This window comes from Clupea harengus, chromosome 25 (assembly GCF_900700415.2).
Source record: "Clupea harengus chromosome 25, Ch_v2.0.2, whole genome shotgun sequence".
In the NCBI taxonomy this organism is placed as follows: Eukaryota; Metazoa; Chordata; class Actinopteri; order Clupeiformes; family Clupeidae; genus Clupea; species Clupea harengus.
Window position 1 is genome coordinate 5,833,117 of NC_045176.1, and position 16,534 is coordinate 5,849,650.

The 16,534-nt window shown below is 42.7% G+C and overlaps 3 protein-coding genes across 3 annotated transcripts in view; 1 reads left to right on the plus strand and 2 right to left on the minus strand.

Moving 5' to 3' along the window:
• Positions 1–550: 550 nt before the first annotated feature.
• On the minus strand, positions 551–4,835 carry cmpk (cytidylate kinase). The gene is made up of 6 exons (XM_012817491.3): positions 4,575–4,835; positions 3,881–4,027; positions 3,339–3,491; positions 2,886–2,962; positions 1,976–2,072; positions 551–1,823 (listed from the first exon to the last, which is right to left on the minus strand). Exons 1-6 carry the CDS (start codon positions 4,716–4,718, stop codon positions 1,782–1,784), a joined length of 660 nt encoding a protein of 219 aa, XP_012672945.1. The 5' UTR covers positions 4,719–4,835; the 3' UTR covers positions 551–1,781.
• A 64-nt stretch (positions 4,836–4,899) lies between these two features.
• On the plus strand, positions 4,900–9,455 carry fam78ba (family with sequence similarity 78 member Ba). Its single transcript, XM_012817535.3, has 2 exons — positions 4,900–6,282; positions 6,714–9,455. Exons 1-2 carry the CDS (start codon positions 5,948–5,950, stop codon positions 7,234–7,236), a joined length of 858 nt encoding a protein of 285 aa, XP_012672989.2. The 5' UTR covers positions 4,900–5,947; the 3' UTR covers positions 7,237–9,455.
• A 2,798-nt stretch (positions 9,456–12,253) lies between these two features.
• Positions 12,254–16,534, minus strand: part of slc35a3b (solute carrier family 35 member A3b) — an 8,115-nt gene continuing 3,834 nt past the window's right edge. Inside the window, exons 3-8 of the mRNA XM_012817473.3 lie at positions 16,212–16,366; positions 14,889–15,011; positions 13,959–14,133; positions 13,173–13,291; positions 12,952–13,085; positions 12,254–12,778 (exon numbers count right to left, since the gene is read on the minus strand). Of these exons, the coding sequence (XP_012672927.1) occupies positions 12,682–12,778; positions 12,952–13,085; positions 13,173–13,291; positions 13,959–14,133; positions 14,889–15,011; positions 16,212–16,366 (803 nt within the window). The 3' untranslated portion in view covers positions 12,254–12,681. The remainder of the gene's footprint in view (positions 12,779–12,951; positions 13,086–13,172; positions 13,292–13,958; positions 14,134–14,888; positions 15,012–16,211; positions 16,367–16,534) is intronic.

Sequence of the window (16,534 nt, forward strand, 5' to 3'; positions counted from 1 at the left end):
GCTAGCACGGTTCTCGGAAGTGCAGATCATTAAAATGTAATGGAGCCTAACGCCACCCACGGCATCATTTTGGAAAAAGCTAAAAAAAAAGTTGGGTGATTATAGGGCGTTATTTTTTTATATAGATTTCATGACGTAGATAAGTATCAAATGGTTGACTCTACATCAGCATTGGCCTTGCAAGGTTCAGGGTGATTTTAAACAGTAGATTTTTTAGACAGAATTTATTTTTTATAAAAATGGTAATTTTGTCAATTTTAACACCAGCATCGATGTGTTACAGTACAGTGTTATCTGTCACAGTACAGTCATGTAATTTAGTTTACCACTCAAAAAAACACATTTTAGAGTCCACTAACCCTTTTAATGTGCACGGAATTCAGTTTGGTATACAATCATACATGTATGCATTGTGTATGTGTGTACGATTGTGTATGTGTGTGTCAGAGAGGGTTAAAATTCTAAAAAAAACCACTTGAGCTGAAGTGATAACCTCTATGGAGATGACTTTCTGACCAAGAACACTGGGGAAAAAAAAACATCAGACAAATTCATCCTTCCAATGCATCAGTTCTTTTATCTTTACTAATTGTCAACAACAGCTATTCTTATAGCACAAACAAAAACAGATACATAAAGTTTTTTTGTGCATTTGTGTCACAAGAAGACTTGGCGGTGCAGTAAACTGATATTCACCTAAGTGCAATGGCTGGCCCCTTGTTACCCAAAGAACTGTTATTGCAACTTTAGCAGACAAAATGCCAGCAGCGACACTAGTGTGTTTTATTGCTCCTTAACCAGCTGTTTCTTTGACCCTGTAGTCATTCCTTCTGTCAGTTCTCTACCGTGAGACATGTACACTTGTCAAAATAAGCAGATGTTTTATTTGCTGATGGGTTAGCTATCCAATGTTTTACTCTCAGTATTCTTCAACAACACAAGACTGATCTTTACAGTGTGAAGATGACAATGATTGAGTGTAAAGAAAAGTCCTCGAATGGAATACTCTTCTACTATTATTGGAAAAACTGTAAGCTCAGTCCAAATCTTCATGATGGGTAAAGCAAAAAAAATCTCTAGTCTGACTGACCGTAGCCTAGCAACTGAGTCCTAGGGACTGCAATGTAAAATGTCTCTCAATCAGTCAGTATGTCAAAGTCACAAAAGACAGCTGGTTTAGTGTCAACCTGGAGCAAAGTCTGTAAGCTCCATGGTTGGAGTCGAACTTCGGCCATTTCTGCTTATCAGACATGACACAATGTCTGACGTGGAGACATCCCTGAAACGAACATTCGCAGATATCACTACAAATATTCCCAAACTGCCCTAGAAAGTCTGTTCCCCACCCACCCTCGTTCAGGAGCAAGCGCTAAATGTAACCGATTTGTATGTATGCATCTATGGACAAATGACATTTGTAACTACAACTCATTGTTTCAGTCACAACTCTGCTCTGCAGCCCTTCTCAGAATGGAACTTATGCTTAGATCTAGAGTCCATTCACACTCATGCACACTCTCGCACATTTATATACACTCACACAATTTATACTTAACTAGACTAACCTTCCATATATATATCAGACATATAATATATCAGACATATATATATCTTCCATATATATATCAGACATATAATTATATATATATAATTACATGAGTAAAAAGTCAAAAAATGTGGACATGTGAACGAAGCAAGAGTATTTGCTGACACTGATAAAAAGAAAACGTTGAGTCACTGTGGCGGGCACACTCCTTGGCAGCTTAGATGCGAGACAATCCTCAGCCCTCCTTGCCGAAGATGCTCTTCACATCCTCAAACACCTGCAGCAAAGGGGGACGGGAGAAATGATTAGCCCACCACACACTATTAAGTCACATGTCATCTGGCTCCACGTGTGTGTGTGTGTGTGTGTGTGTGTGTGGTTGTGTGTGTGTGTGTGTGTGGGCACGCATCACAGAAATGTCAGCCTCACCTCCTCCACATTGCGCGAGGCATCAATGGTGTGCACCTTCCCCTGCTTCTCGAAGAGTTCAATGATGGGGCGTGTGGACTGCAGGTATGTCTGGATCCTATTCAAAAACAGGTTACACTCCTCTGATTAATCCATCAACATCCAAAACAGGTTACACTCCTCTAATTAATCCATCAACATCCAAAACAGGTTACACTCCTCTGATTAATCCAGCAACCATCCAACCACACTGTCCTCCGCAGGCACATTTGTACTTTTGGCAGTGTCAATTACACCAAAAAAAATTATAATAATAAAAACACCAACGGCATTTCTCGTCACAGTGCCACCATTTCAGAGAAGTCAGAGAATACATTTATATTAACTTGAGAGAATTGCTTGTGTTGCTCCACATCAGTTTTTAAACTAGTCTTCTCCATAGCTTGAAAAGCTGATCAGAGAGCTGAGTATAAGTCCTCATGTGTGGAGCCAAAAAGCATCTAAACAACCACCACCATCACCACCACACACAGACAGTCAAACATAGGCCCACTTCAGGTGTCGTCATGTCTTGATACAGCTTGACCAAGGCTTTTTTTTAATGCTATTCCTGGGCTCAACCCTTCACTGCAAGTCTACCAGCTGACTGTTCGGCATATGTGACTTCATTCGGGGGAGCACAGCTGAGAACACTTTGGCTGCGTAAGAACACATCTTCAGGGCGTTCATGAATCAGGCAGAGGTCTTTTCTTACGCTGGTCTTCCGAAGTCCGTAAAAAAAAAACATTTCAGAAGAAACTTCAGAAAATGTTCGAGAATGAGGCCCAATGACATTCCACCTCACCTGAATTTGCATTCTCAGACAGAATGTTTGTGGAGCAAAACCACAGTGCACTTGAGGTCAGGTGTAGGCTTTGACAGCGGTCCTTACCTCTTCTCCATGCTCTCTCTGTTGTCATCAGTACGACCGCTATTCTTCCCCCTCTCTAGACAGCGGTCAATACACACCTATTGGCAGGGATACAACACATCAACCCAGAGCAGAACCATGTGTTTCATTCCACATGCTAATGACATTTGTTTTTTCGTTGACACTGTTAGCTTGTAACAGACCACTTATGATAAAACCACTATTTTAGGCTGAGGACACAGAGGACTAATCTATTTGAGACAAGATTCTAAGGTATCTTACTTCAGCATTTCCTTACTTTGTGCAGATTTTGTGTACAGGCAGCTGACATGAGCTACATGACATGACACAGTGGTCAAGATCAACCAGATCACAGATATGATGTTACTTCTTCTAGTGTTGTTTCTTAAATATTGACCTTCATATTTGATATATATGACTTGATATTTAATATTTGTTCTGATTATAGCCCACCTCGTTGCTACAGTCAAAAAAGAGGACGAATTTGACATCTGCTTTGCCATCCATGACTTTGTTCCAGCCCTGCAGGTTGTCTTGGTTACGAGGAAATCCATCGATTAAGAACCTAAACTTCTGCTCATCTGCCTGCATGGTGGATTCCATAGCCTGGGGAAGACATGAAAGGGTGAGAATCAACTAAGGCATACGTCCCTGACAAACGCATACATTTTAGAAATGGCAACGATTTAGCTGTGAAAGAAATGAGTCTAAAAGATTACTGAAGAAAAAAAAAAATGTAATAAAAACATTCACGCTTAAAAAGGTGCCGTCCACGATTCTAATCCAAAACATTTTTGTCAAATTCAGCAAATTGCTCAAAATAACCTCTGGAGTTACTACACAGTCCTGGCTCTGAAACAAACAAAGTGGCTCGGACTGAGCCATAAACAATGTCAGCCAATTAGTGCGTTGCTTCAGATGCACGAAAGGGAGGGGAGAAATCTGATTATCTGATTGGCTGTTGTTTACATCTGCAGACAGTCATATGTCCAAACCTTTCTAAGCAAGTTGATGGTGATCTCAACAGGTACAATTTTGCCCTCTTTGATATAGTTATCGATGAGCTGGCCAAACTCTGACTCAGTTCGGCTGCGTTCCTCCCTGAGCAGGTCTCCTGCAGATAGATGGTTGTAGTTGTATTTCTATATGGAGAGGACAAAAGTTAGCCAGACAGTCATTACTGAAGTCCACGTTTCTGTTAAAATGACATCTAAAATGAGGTTACATACACATTCATGCCCGAAGAGCTGTAACATAAGATCGCAGATTTGACATTTGGCCAGTAGCTCAAAACGCATCCTGTTCCATTCAGGAACATGAGTCATTAGTAGGCTTTGCTATATGACACGTCATACTGGGTCCAGTGAACCCAGCTAATTAAAGAACGTATACATTCTGATTAATCCAGTCAAGACATACCTTGCCACAACTAAACAGTTCTGAGAATAAATACCACTAATAGTCATTTTGTAACTCTCCACCTTATTATTAGAGGACACCCGGAAGTTACGCTAGCTAAAGATTTGCCTGTGCTAGCAACTAGGATAGAAGCTGAAGGCCAATGACAACGCAAGGGATGACTGACCACGGTATGGATATGCAAGTTTAAAAGGAGAACATAACATGGTTACAGTGTCAAGTACATTAACGCATATCATCCAATTATCGCCCTCCATTCACGTTTCTTACCTCAACGATTTTAGCGCATTGTGTCCCTTTCCCCGCGCCAGGCCCTCCCAACACAAATACAACTTGAGGCTTCATGGATGAAACGACTCGGTGCACTGCACTTGGAACTTTTTCTGCCAGCCTACTTAGTACTCTGAAAATCATAAACTGGTTCCAATGGTGATGTGTTCAAACATATGAATGACCAACCCCAAAGAGTCGGATATCTTGCTGAATGAACGGCCGAGTCGTGTCACTAGGGAAGTTAGCAGCAATGATACGATATCCGCTATCCACTTGTTCATCCAATAAGAAGAGAGAGGGAGTGTTCATGTGGTACAAACCGCGCCCCTCATTGACAGTGACTCTTTCAATGCAGAGGGCTATGCAACTGTAGCTCCCCACCCCCGCCTCTCTCCCCCATGCGCTTGTGTTCTCTAGCATCAGCACCTAACCCCCGCTGAACAGCGACCGTCCTCGAAGATACGATGTTATCGAGAGCGCTGTACTGTATCCTACAAGCGACAACAGTAATGACGACGAGACCTGCCGATTACCAAGCCAATCATGGAACATTTCCGACCACGGGAAATTTCAAATGAGAAACTTAAGACCACGTTTGCGTGTTTGTGGAGCCTCCATCACCGCTTTTGTCTCTTCCCCAGTTGTGCAGGGTCTCTCTGATGTGGATATGGAGAATGGCAGCGCACAAAGGAGAGCAATAAAATAAGACCAAGCCTTGGGCAGTGGGCCTTCTGTTGTGCACAGATGAAATGATTCCTTGCCTACCTTTCCAAATTTTGGTCTTGCTTCGTTGAGCTTATGTTTAGTTTCACCTACGGTGTCTGCCGTATACCTCCCAGATCTCCCAAAAAAAATTGAGGGCGCCGCATCCTGATGATGCTGGGAATGTCAGTCACCTCGGAAAGAAGAACCCAAACACCCTCGCTGCTTCTCCAGCTGCCTGCACGCCACTGACATGACAACGTGTGGCAGGAAAACAAAAATCAAAGGGCTCAGACCTATAGCCGGACGTGTGAACTGGAAAAGAAAGCGTCTCTCGCCGGGTTGCCACACTGGAGGAGGCCGAAACGCGTCTGTTGGGGACAAGCACCAAGGGCAGTGCGGAACTCCGACGCGCCGGAGAGAGACTGGGAGAGGTATCGGTGTGCCGTACCCTCCTTACCCAGATAAGGTCGCATTTTTTTCTGTAACTGTATGCCCCCAATGGCTGAGGATACAAGCATGATTTTTATGTAACAAAATGTGGATCTTTCTATCATCCGTGTTTTTTCACATTTGTACAATTTGATAGTTTGCACAGGCAGTGTCAAGTAGGCTAAAGATGATCATGATCATGATTCAAGGCTGATTATGGAACAGCAAAGGCACCGATGAATAAACTGGTTAAAGCAGAACTCACTCTACCGTCGCTGGTCGTTCTGGCACTGCTTCTAACCAGTACCATGGGTTGCATTCAGAGCATCGCCTGCAAGCCACGAATCAGACGGGAGAATATTGTGGTGTATGAGGTTTCAGCCTCCATTGACCAGTGCCCGACAGTGATTGAGGAGAACTCACCGATTGTACTGCGCTACAAGACGCCCTATTTCAGGGCTTCTGCGGGTATTGTTATGCCCCCTGTGCCAAGAAATGAGACGTGGACTGTAGGCTGGATTCAGGCTTGCACTCAAATGGAATTCTATAACACATATGGGGATATTGGAATGTAAGTAGATTTCTCTAACCTTTATTTCTCTAACCTGTCTTAATATCACGAACCCAAACGCCAACAACTACCAGATTATGCAGCGAGATCAAACAAACTTTTGTTTAATTGCATACTCACAGACACCAAAACCCCACACTTTTGAACATCTTCGAGGCATTATTTTTCCCTTTTTTCAGCTGATTTAGATCTATTTTGTTTTGAAAACATCCATAGATGTCATTCATTCCTTCTCTATTTCCCAGTCCCTCCATCTATTGAAGTAAATTATATATATATGCAAGATGAAGTCATAACCTCCTCTTTCTCACCTCTTTCTGCCTCAGCAAAAAGCTATTAACTGATCCCTACCCCGTCTTAACTCTGCTCTTCTCCTCTCTCTCTCTCTCTCTCTCCCTCTCTCTCCTCTCTCTCTTCCGTTGGCCTCTCAGGTCCAGCTGGGAGCTGCCGGAGCTGCGTGAGGGCCGTGTCAAGGCCATCAGCGACTCAGATGGCGTCAGCTACCCCTGGTACGGCAACACCACGGAGACAGTCACGCTGGTGGGCCCCACGTACAAACCCTCGCGCTTGACTGTCAGTATGAATGACAACTTCTACCCCAGTGTGACCTGGGCGGTGCCCATCAGCAACAGCAACACGCCAATGCTGACGCACATCACGCGCGACCAGAGCTTCATCACCTGGTTGGTGGCGCTCAACGCTGTCACCAAAGAGCGCATAGTGCTGCAGACCATCCGCTGGCGAATGCGCGTGGACATCGCCGTAGATCCCGGCATGCCCCTTGGCTCACGGGCCTCGCTGGTGGGCCGGCCACACCAGGAGCAGCCTCACATCCTCAACAATCCGGAGCCCATCCCACCCAACGCGTTGGGTCGGCCCAACGCCAACGATGCACAGGTGCTGATGTGGAGACCCAGGAGAGGGGCGCCGCTTGTGGTGATTCCACCTAAGTAACTGCCGGTGTACCTGAGAACTCACGAGTGGGAGTGTCGGGATTAGAAAAGTATTCCCCATAACCTTAACAGAGGAAAGATACTACTGGAGATCCAGACATGCGGAGAGCAGGGTGGAGAACATGGAGGCGGAGAACTGGACCTGTGGTGCAAATTGCCTGCTTCTGGAGAAGCTCGGTTGAGCTGAAAGTGGATGGCTCTGCACAGCGCTCGTTTGCAACCAATACACCGTACACTGCATGGGAGGAAAATAGAAAGAGAAAACTGCTGCTGCTGCTGCTGCTCTGAAGGCGAAATGGGCTATTGGTGTCAGGTGACACACGCAAGCTTATGAGACTCTGTGGGTCTCTGGAACAGAGCACCTTAAGATCCTGCACTCAGACAGTACAAACCAAATGAAACAGTGCTTGTAGCCAACACGTTTGTTAGAGATGAAACTTAAGAGCCAACAAAATTTAGAGCCACACTTTCATTTACTAAAAAAACAGATAATTTGTTGTCTAATTTAATGAATTTATATATAGCAAAACAGATTGACTTTCAATTGACTGATTTAGATTCGGAAACAGCTCAGATTTCTTCAGGAGGAGAGAGCATGCGTCACCACCACCACTGATGACCATTTAAAACACCACCCTCACCTGAACACACCTTCCTATGCCTCGCATGAGAACGGAAGTCTGAATATTATGGTTCAAACTAGAGGTGCTGCACCATAGGGCCAATCCCAGTGAGTCATGTGACACACACACACAGAGACACACACAAACACACACACACTCCATCTGTGACGCTCCCCTGCTTCCATTATCCCCTCCCATCTGTCTTTTTCCAACCCCCCCCCCCCTGATTTTTCCATCTCTCTCCCACCCTCCGTCTCCTCTCCATAGGTGCGTACTACATCGTGGGGACCAGGATGCCGTCGTCAGGACATGCCTGGTGTGATTATTCAGTGTTTTGTGATTGAGGCTGATACTAGGTGTTGACATTAGCACTGTCTGAAAGCTCAACTCTTCGGGCTCAGGGCACTGATTGGTCAGTGGGAGCTCAGAGGGTGTGACTGTAGCAGCTCCCTCAACTGATTGGTCAGTGGGAGCTCAGAGGGTGTGACTGTAGCAGCTCCCTCGAGAAACAAACGTAAGAGTAGTCCACTACAGCGAGGTGCATGTTCTTTTTATGTCGGTTTATTGTTTGTTTGTGTTACACTATTGTTCAAATAGAAAAGAAATTGGAGATATTTAGTTCATTTAGTTTTCTTGATTCAGCTAAACCTATCTGATGGAAATTCCACCAGGATTGCAAAAAAAGAAAACCAATTTGAAAGTAAATGCAGAGTCAATTTAACAAGTACAGGTACATACAGGAAGTTTTCAAAATTTGAACACTGGTTCCTGTCGCCTTTGATAATGAATGTCGGACCTTAGCCTGTATAGCAGGTTGTCAAAGGTATAGAGTCCAGGCGCTTATGAAACACTTAACGCACACTCAGGGTCACCACTCCTTCAAGTGGTCACCACGGTCACTTAGGGACATCCTGCAGTCTCTCTGATGTAATAAATCCATACCTCTGTTTCTTTTTCTTCACTTCACTTCTGTCTCCTCAGTTTGAAAGTAGTCTGTCTATCACTGGCTGGCCTCCAGCGGCGTGTCCTTGCGCCTCCAAAGCTCTTCCTTCAAACACACACCACCAAATGATGACACTCGTAGTGAGTGAGTGTGTGCTACTGGAGGGCCCATTATAACACAGCATCTAAAAATCAAGGTTTGAAACACCAGCAGCATATTTGTGGTTTAACCTTTAACACAAGAAAAAAAAGACTGAGCTATTTGATACCAGTGTTTTTTGCACCATAAACTGTATTCTGGGCAGCAAGAATGCCTTTTCTCTAATGTCCAGAAGACATTCAGCTGTCACTACTGTAATACTTTAAAACATGAACTGAACTTCAGGAAAATCCATGTGAGGTCATACAACAAATGATTGCATGATAATAGTCGTTTACTCTTTTATGTAAAAAATGATTTACAGATAAAGGACCACTATACGCAATGTAAGTTTAATGAAGACAGCGAAGACAAATGCAATCTTTAGTTTTTCAAGGAAACTCTCTAAGACAACATAAGGCTTATTTCATCCTATAGGTGCCAGAACCCGTTTTTGTACTACTCATGACACATTTCTTAAAAAAGGTATTCACCGTGGCAGAGCATCAGGGGCTGTCACACTCTCAGTGTAACAAAAACAAACGATGATTGAGCGAGACAGGTCTTGTTTGCCTGGTTTCAAGAATGTCTCGAAACAACAAACGTGCACAAAAGCTTTGTCACCTCTTTCATACACCGTGAAAGATGGTTCCAAACTTTAACTCCAGTATTTGTTCATATGTAACAGATTAATGAATTCCCCAACATGTTCACTTATTTTATAGGATTGTTTTCTGTGGTCAAGCAGAAACAGACCCTGATCCTGTCACGTCCACTACAACAACAATTCAGTTCACTCTGTGTGCTGTCTTACCTCATCTTAGGGTATACTCTCATGACTTACCGATTCTGTTTAGGGATTCTTTTTCTTTCTAAATCAATGTTGCCTCAATCCAGAATCAAGATGCATATGTAACAATTATCTGAACTGGTACACACCAGAAAGACATGATTGTATTTTCTGTATGATTTGGTTACAGCAGCACCAGGTAGGGATGGATGTAACATGCTTAGGTGATCATCTCAATGAAAAATGATATCTTAACACCAGAGTTAAATGCATGGCCTTCTTTTCTGTTCTCTTTACATCAATATGAATAGACAGAGAGAAAACATTGGTAATTACTTCCACCCAATGAACACAAGACTATGCAAGGTAAGACTGACAATGGTGCTGAACCTTTAGGGCATGACTGAAAAGCTGACTTGAAACAAAAAGGTAAATAAACTATTGTTTAAATTGGTTTCTGTCTTTACATGCATGCTCTTTTGCATAACATACCTGTGACTGTCTCAGTATGCTTTGTGCTGAATGCACAAGCCAGGAGCAATGAGGTTAAAATGCTTTACCTGAAAACTTCTAATAAACAGTTACAACCTGTCAACTTTATACTGTCTCCAACAGCTGTATCTGTTATCAGTTTCAATGAATCAGAAGTTCAATTCATTCGATGGGCCTTTCATTACTCATTAACTCAACAAACACTTTACAAACCATTTAATCGTATAAACAAGAACATGATAAAACATTATTACCGTCCTTTATAACTAAAGTTATAGGCTCTTCAGGGTGAAGATGAGCACCATAATATAACATAAGTACAAAGTTGTTGGCCTTTAAAAAGAAATGTAGGCAGTTAGGCTGGCCTACAATTTATTTAGCATATGCATTGATCAGCAATTCTATTGTCAATGTAAGAAGATGTTCCAGACGTACAAAATGAGAATGGTGATATGTTCAAGTCGTCTTCATTTTCATCTCTTCAATTCGTTTTCCCAGACTCAGACAATGTCGAACACTGGTTTAACAAAGGTGTACAAATGGACAAGGACATAAGATTTCCAAAATATCACAGTAATCGTCGGCCTACTCGCCATATAGCTGCACCTTGACACCTCTTGATTTTGAGGAGCATATTTAGACATTTAGATTAAAATACAACATAACATAGAGGAGGCCCAAGGGGCAAAGGTTTAAGGCATTTGTCCTAAAACATAAAAAACTGCATTTGTGTGTCTATATATTTACTGAATTAAATACTTAATGTAGGGTAAATGCTACATTTAGACACACAAGTATCACCATTTACAAGAGAACAGGGGTATACAATATCATAATAATACGTTTAAATATAGGCCCTTCCTCCAAGTAGCGATTATCGGGATCCGAGCACAAAGTGCAAACTGCCCCAAGTAGCAAAAGGTTGAAAGATTTGACCACTTCAACGGGTGAAATGGGGACCATTTGAATTTTGGATGAAGGATTTAAAGATAGACAAAACCATGTCAGAGAAACAGAGGAAAACATCTTATGTCTGATTTGTCTGTGATGTCTGATATTAGGGGTGGGAATCTCTTGGCACCTCACGATTCGATTCGATTCCGATTCAGAGGTCAACGATTCGATTCTAAACCGATTATCGATTCTAAACCGATTATCGATTATCAATTCTAAACCGATAAAACAATTATCGATGCATCTCGATTTTTAAAACATTTGAGTTTGCTACTCAGAGTCTCAAATCACTTCCTACTTTGAGTTTGATAATTAAAGAAAATCAACGGATGAATTACCTTCTCTATTTTTTTTATTAGAGAAAAAGTTTTTCTTTGTCACAATTATGACTTTCTATGAACAATGCAATAATCGATGCAGCTTGCATTTCAACACAAAATGAATGTGTAAAAAAATTAAAAAATCGATTATGAACTTTTCTGAATCGAGACAGAATCGTTCTAGAGAGAATCGAGAGAAATCGAAAAATCGATTTTTTCCCCCCACCCCTATCTGATATACAGTATGCCATTATGAATGAGCCTAAGAAATTTAATTATGATTAAGATCACACAGGTATTGTATTGTGATCTGTATTGATCATGTGTTGGTTGCTGAATTTTGATTGCCTGTTGACAGCCATTTTGTTGAGCAAGCCAAATCGAACTTTAGGAGACGTAAGCAAATGTAGTCAAGTGTAAGCATACCAATTTTCAACATTTTAGTTCAAATAGTTCTTGAGATATTGAATGTCAGATGCAGCGTCCCAATGAACAAAATGTTACTACATCTGGCATGCATTCAAAATAGGAGCTAGTGATGTAGGGTGTCAAATTTCCATTGAACTTTTACATCACAACATATTGACTATGCTGAAATGCTAGATTTTAGCTTTGAACGTTATTCACTTGATGGTGCCATTCAACAAATTACGGTAATCATGTTTTTATTTTGGCAAACGTTTTTTGAGCTATTGCCAAAAAAGTGCTTTGACCCTAATCCACTTCAGGGGGTGTTAGCACAAAAGGAAAATCACACCTAGGACACAAACCTTTTATTCTGTCATCAGAGCTACCAAAAATTCCAAAACACCAAGATGGTGTCCCCTGATCCAAGTGAATCTGTCAGAGCCCCTCAAAGCTCAGTTCTCTGACCTTATTTTTTTGTGCAGGTCAAGGTCCATCAAAAGCTCCATAAGCATGATGGCATTTCATTTAAGGCATTTCATGTCTCCAGCAGTATCCTCTCTGAAATGCAAGGAGCTCACTGTAGAGGAGAACTGTCTCCTGTCTTTCCTGCGTTTTCCATTATCTCTTTGTTCAAGCGGTCTGTCCTGCTGATCTGCAACCCGATGCCTTTTCATGCCATTTCATCTCCTCTTCTCCGCCCCGTGCTGGACCCCATTCTCTCCTCCCTACGGAGGACTCTCGCTGTGCTCCACTTCCTCCTGTGTCGCGCCTGGCTTCTCTACACCCTTTGGAGGCTGACAGCTGCCTTTGCCTGTCCCTCATACCCGTACAGGAACGTGGCGGCAATCACCAGCGCTGTGCCGAGGAAGAACACACTGTAACAGAAGAACAGACTTATTTAGCTTGGACAAGCATGTGAACGGAGTGAAGTACAATTAGAGGGCTGTTCGGACTGTCTGTTAAACAGTCCTAGAGAGCTTTTGGTAGGTGGTGGTTTGAAGTGACAGGATGTGGAAAGCTTTTTTTGAGACTCCTAGTATGCGTTTACCTGGTAGGATCAAAGTCCTCTAACCAGAGGTACGATATGATACAGGACAAAATGATGGAAAGCGATGTAGCGAAGCCCTTCAAAATGTTGTCTGCATATTTGATAACAGTTGCGACGACCAAACCCCCCAAAGCCTGTCAAGAAAGAGAACATAAGCAAACACTGCAGTAACACACTATGATGAATTCTCTTTAAATGTTTGAAACACCAAAATAACACACCTGTAACAGAACAACTGTCCAAGTGAGGCTGTTGTATCCCCGGAACATACCGGACTCTCTAATGGCCTCTCCGTCATTAACAAATGCAACCATGAGACCAAAGACGAGCCCAAATATACCTGAATACAAGACACGGAGACATGCATGTGTGGTGATGACATATGCTCTTAGTGTGAGTGTGTGTGTGTGTGCATGTGTGTGTGTATGTGCGTGTGCATGTGTGTGCATGTGTGTGTGTGTATGTGTGTGTATGTGTGCGTGTGTATAGGTGTGTGTGTGTATGTGTGTGTGTGTGTGTGTGTGTGCATGTGTGTATGTGTGTGTGTGTGTGTGTGTGTGTGTGTGTGTGTGTGAGAGAGTGTGTGTGTGTGTGTGTGTATGTGTGTGCGTGTGCATGTGTGTGTGTATGTGCTTGTGCATGTGTGTGCATGTGTGTGTGAATGTGTGTGTGTGAATATGTGTGTGTGTATGTGTGTGTGTGTGTGCATGTGTGTATGTGTGTGTGTGTGTGTGTGTGTGTGTGTGTGTGTGTGTGTGTGTGTGTGTGTGTGTGTGTGTGTGTGTGTGTGTGTGTATGTGTGTGTGTGTGTGTATGGGAGAGACAGAGGCCTGGTGTGAAAATAAGCCAAACTACAAACTACTAAAAATACAAACTGTGAAAAAAAAGGGAATTATTTAAAGCAACATTTGTATGCATACTGTGTGGGATTGGCTGTGATTTGTGCAAAGTATAACTGAGTTGCTTTAGACAAGGCAGTTAACTAAAGGCGGATGTAAATGACTAACCTAGCTGGAGGTTCCGCACCCATACACTCTGTATCGTCTCCTTGAGGATCTTCTCAAAGTAAACACCAGCAAAACCACTAGAGCAACACGCTGCCAGAACAGCCAGCACTCCCACCAGCTGGGAGCCGGCTGATGGCTCTGTTTGCTCCGGAGTCTGTGGTACCTCTACTGGCCACTAGGTGAGTAACAGGATGTGTATGTGCACGCACAAACACACACACACACACACACACACACTTTTAATAACATAGCACATTTGATAAGGAAATGTGAAACTCTGACTTTAATCAAGTATGTATGTGTGTTAATCATATGCATTTGTGAGTTTAAACATGATGTTTCTGTCTCTGTTCTTAAATGCTGACGTTTCTAACTCTGTGTATGTGCTTAAAAGTGTATCTTCTCTGTGTGTGTGTAGGCAAGGGCTGATAATAAGAACTAGTAATCCTTCTTTTCTGCCTTGCTGATGCATTACGTTGCAAAAAACATAGTAAGATGACCTCGGACGTCAGAGACCCACCACCTGGTTATCCCTTCTGACAAAGTGTTTTGGCATCAGAGAAAGCTAACTTCTTTCTATATAAGCCTTGAGTGATGTGTTTAATTTTGCTTCTCTGTCGTCTGCTGCAGTCTGGGAGTGAGCCCGTGCCTCTCTCTGGCCTGCCAGGACGTGGGTGAGCCCGACAAGCTTGTAAAAACTATATACTTATATGCAAATATAAGCACTTATATGCAAATCCGGAGTCCTGAGGTAACTTGAGTGAATTTTCACTTAACAACATTCACAATTCATCTAGAAAATCTTAGAAAAATAACTTGCCAGAGTGTATTTTCAAAGTTTTTATGGCCACTATAATCGCTAATCTTCAAAGAATATTCCTGTTGATCTCAGAAAACAGGTTAAACAGTCGCAGTGACATTGCTTCTTACCTGGACAAGAGCTATCCCAGCCATTAGAACGAGCAGAGAAAGCCACTGGTAGGTGCCCAGTCTCCTCCCCAGCATTGACACGGAGAACAGCGCTGTTGTCAGGATCTTCAGCTGATACGTCACCTGGTGCACCAAACATAAGTGTACGTGTGTGTTTGAGGGTGAGTGTAAGTGTGTGTCCATGGCAAATATGAGATCCATGCCCCTCGTGGGAGGCAACACACTACCACTGAGACATGCGTGTTTACTGGATGCTTTACTGGTCACTAGCTCAACTGTATGGTATTTTGGTTATGTTAAGAGTATATGAATATGAATGAATGTTGGTGGTGGTCGGAGGGGCCGTAGGCGCTGATTGGTAGCCACGCTTCTGTCAGTCTGCCCCAGGGCAGCTGTGGCTACAGATGTAGCTTACCACCATTTACATTTACATTTACATTTAGTCATTTAGCAGACGCTTTTGTCCAAAGCGACGTACAAGGGAGAGAATATTCAAGCTACGAGCAATAGAACCTGGTGTAACAATAAATAAATACTACTTTACATTAGAAATATAACAAAATGAAATAAAAAGAAAGAAAGAGTGCAGAAGTGTAACTGCTGTAATTGCAAGTTACGCACTAGTCGAAGTGCCAGTTAGGACGGGAAGTGCTCTCTGAAGAGTTGGGTCTTCAAAAGCTTCTTAAAGGTAGAGAGGGACGCCCCTGCTCTGGTAGTGCTGGGCAGCTCATTCCACCAACGTGGAACTACAAATGAGAATAGTCTGGACTGCCGTGCTTGCACAGACGGCAGTGCCAAACGACGCTCACTAGAAGAGCGCAGCATCCTGGGTGTAACATTTGCCCTTACAAGAGCATTTAGGTAGGTGGGAGCAGAACCATCAAGCACTCTGTAGGCAAGCATAAGTGACTTGAACTATGATAGTGGTAATGCCTTTTTTGTCTTCAGGTATTCACAAGTCAAACATGTTCTGCCGGCTGTACTCCAGACTCTGGTATGACTGTGTCTGAATGATTACTGGACTCTGTAAAAGCTGTAAAAGCGACTTTGAGTACTTAGAAAAGCGCTATATAAAATAAATGAAATAATAAATAATAGAATAAATAAAAAAAGAGTGAAATGTACTTGATTTAATCTGCAATGTAAAATGACCTCCTGAAAACTGGTAGTGCTAAAGACCAGCAAGAAGGATACAGGATGTTGAACTGTTACGCAAACGATGCATACAATGTTGATATTCAGAGTAGGGTAAATGTCACCAGGATCTTACAGAAAGGCATAGTCATGAAGACAAACACCAGACACACAGTAGAGCTCGCTTACCTGGTAAGTAGCGGCATCGAGGTGGGAGAGGGCCACATAGAGCAAGTTGTTCTGGAACGTGTAGATGGCAGATGGGATTGCGAGCTTCAGGGTTTCTGTTGGCTTGTTAACAATCTCTTCCCTCAATACATGATTTAAAGCCCTCAAGCTAAATGCTGGAGAACAAAAAGCAAAGAGAGAGAGTCTGGAGTACAGCCGGCAGAACCTGTTTGACTTGTGAATACCTGAAGACAAAAAAGGCATTACCACTATCATAGTCATTGACACTGACATTGTCAGAAAAGTCAACATCAACCCTATGGAATGAGGAACGATCAATAACT

Bases quoted from the DNA above. Each gene is read 5' to 3' on its own strand.
- fam78ba (XM_012817535.3), top strand. From the start codon at position 5,948: ATGAATAAACTGGTTAAAGCAGAACTCACTCTACCGTCGCTGGTCGTT. The intron at 6,283-6,713 runs GTAAGTAGATTT...TTGGCCTCTCAG, and splicing joins ACATATGGGGATATTGGAAT to GTCCAGCTGGGAGCTGCCGG.
- cmpk (XM_012817491.3), bottom strand. From the start codon at position 4,718: ATGATTTTCAGAGTACTAAGTAGGCTGGCAGAAAAAGTTCCAAGTGCA. The intron at 4,028-4,574 runs GTAAGAAACGTG...CTCTCCATATAG, and splicing joins AATGCGCTAAAATCGTTGAG to AAATACAACTACAACCATCT. The intron at 3,492-3,880 runs GTTTGGACATAT...TGTCTTCCCCAG, and splicing joins CCATCAACTTGCTTAGAAAG to GCTATGGAATCCACCATGCA.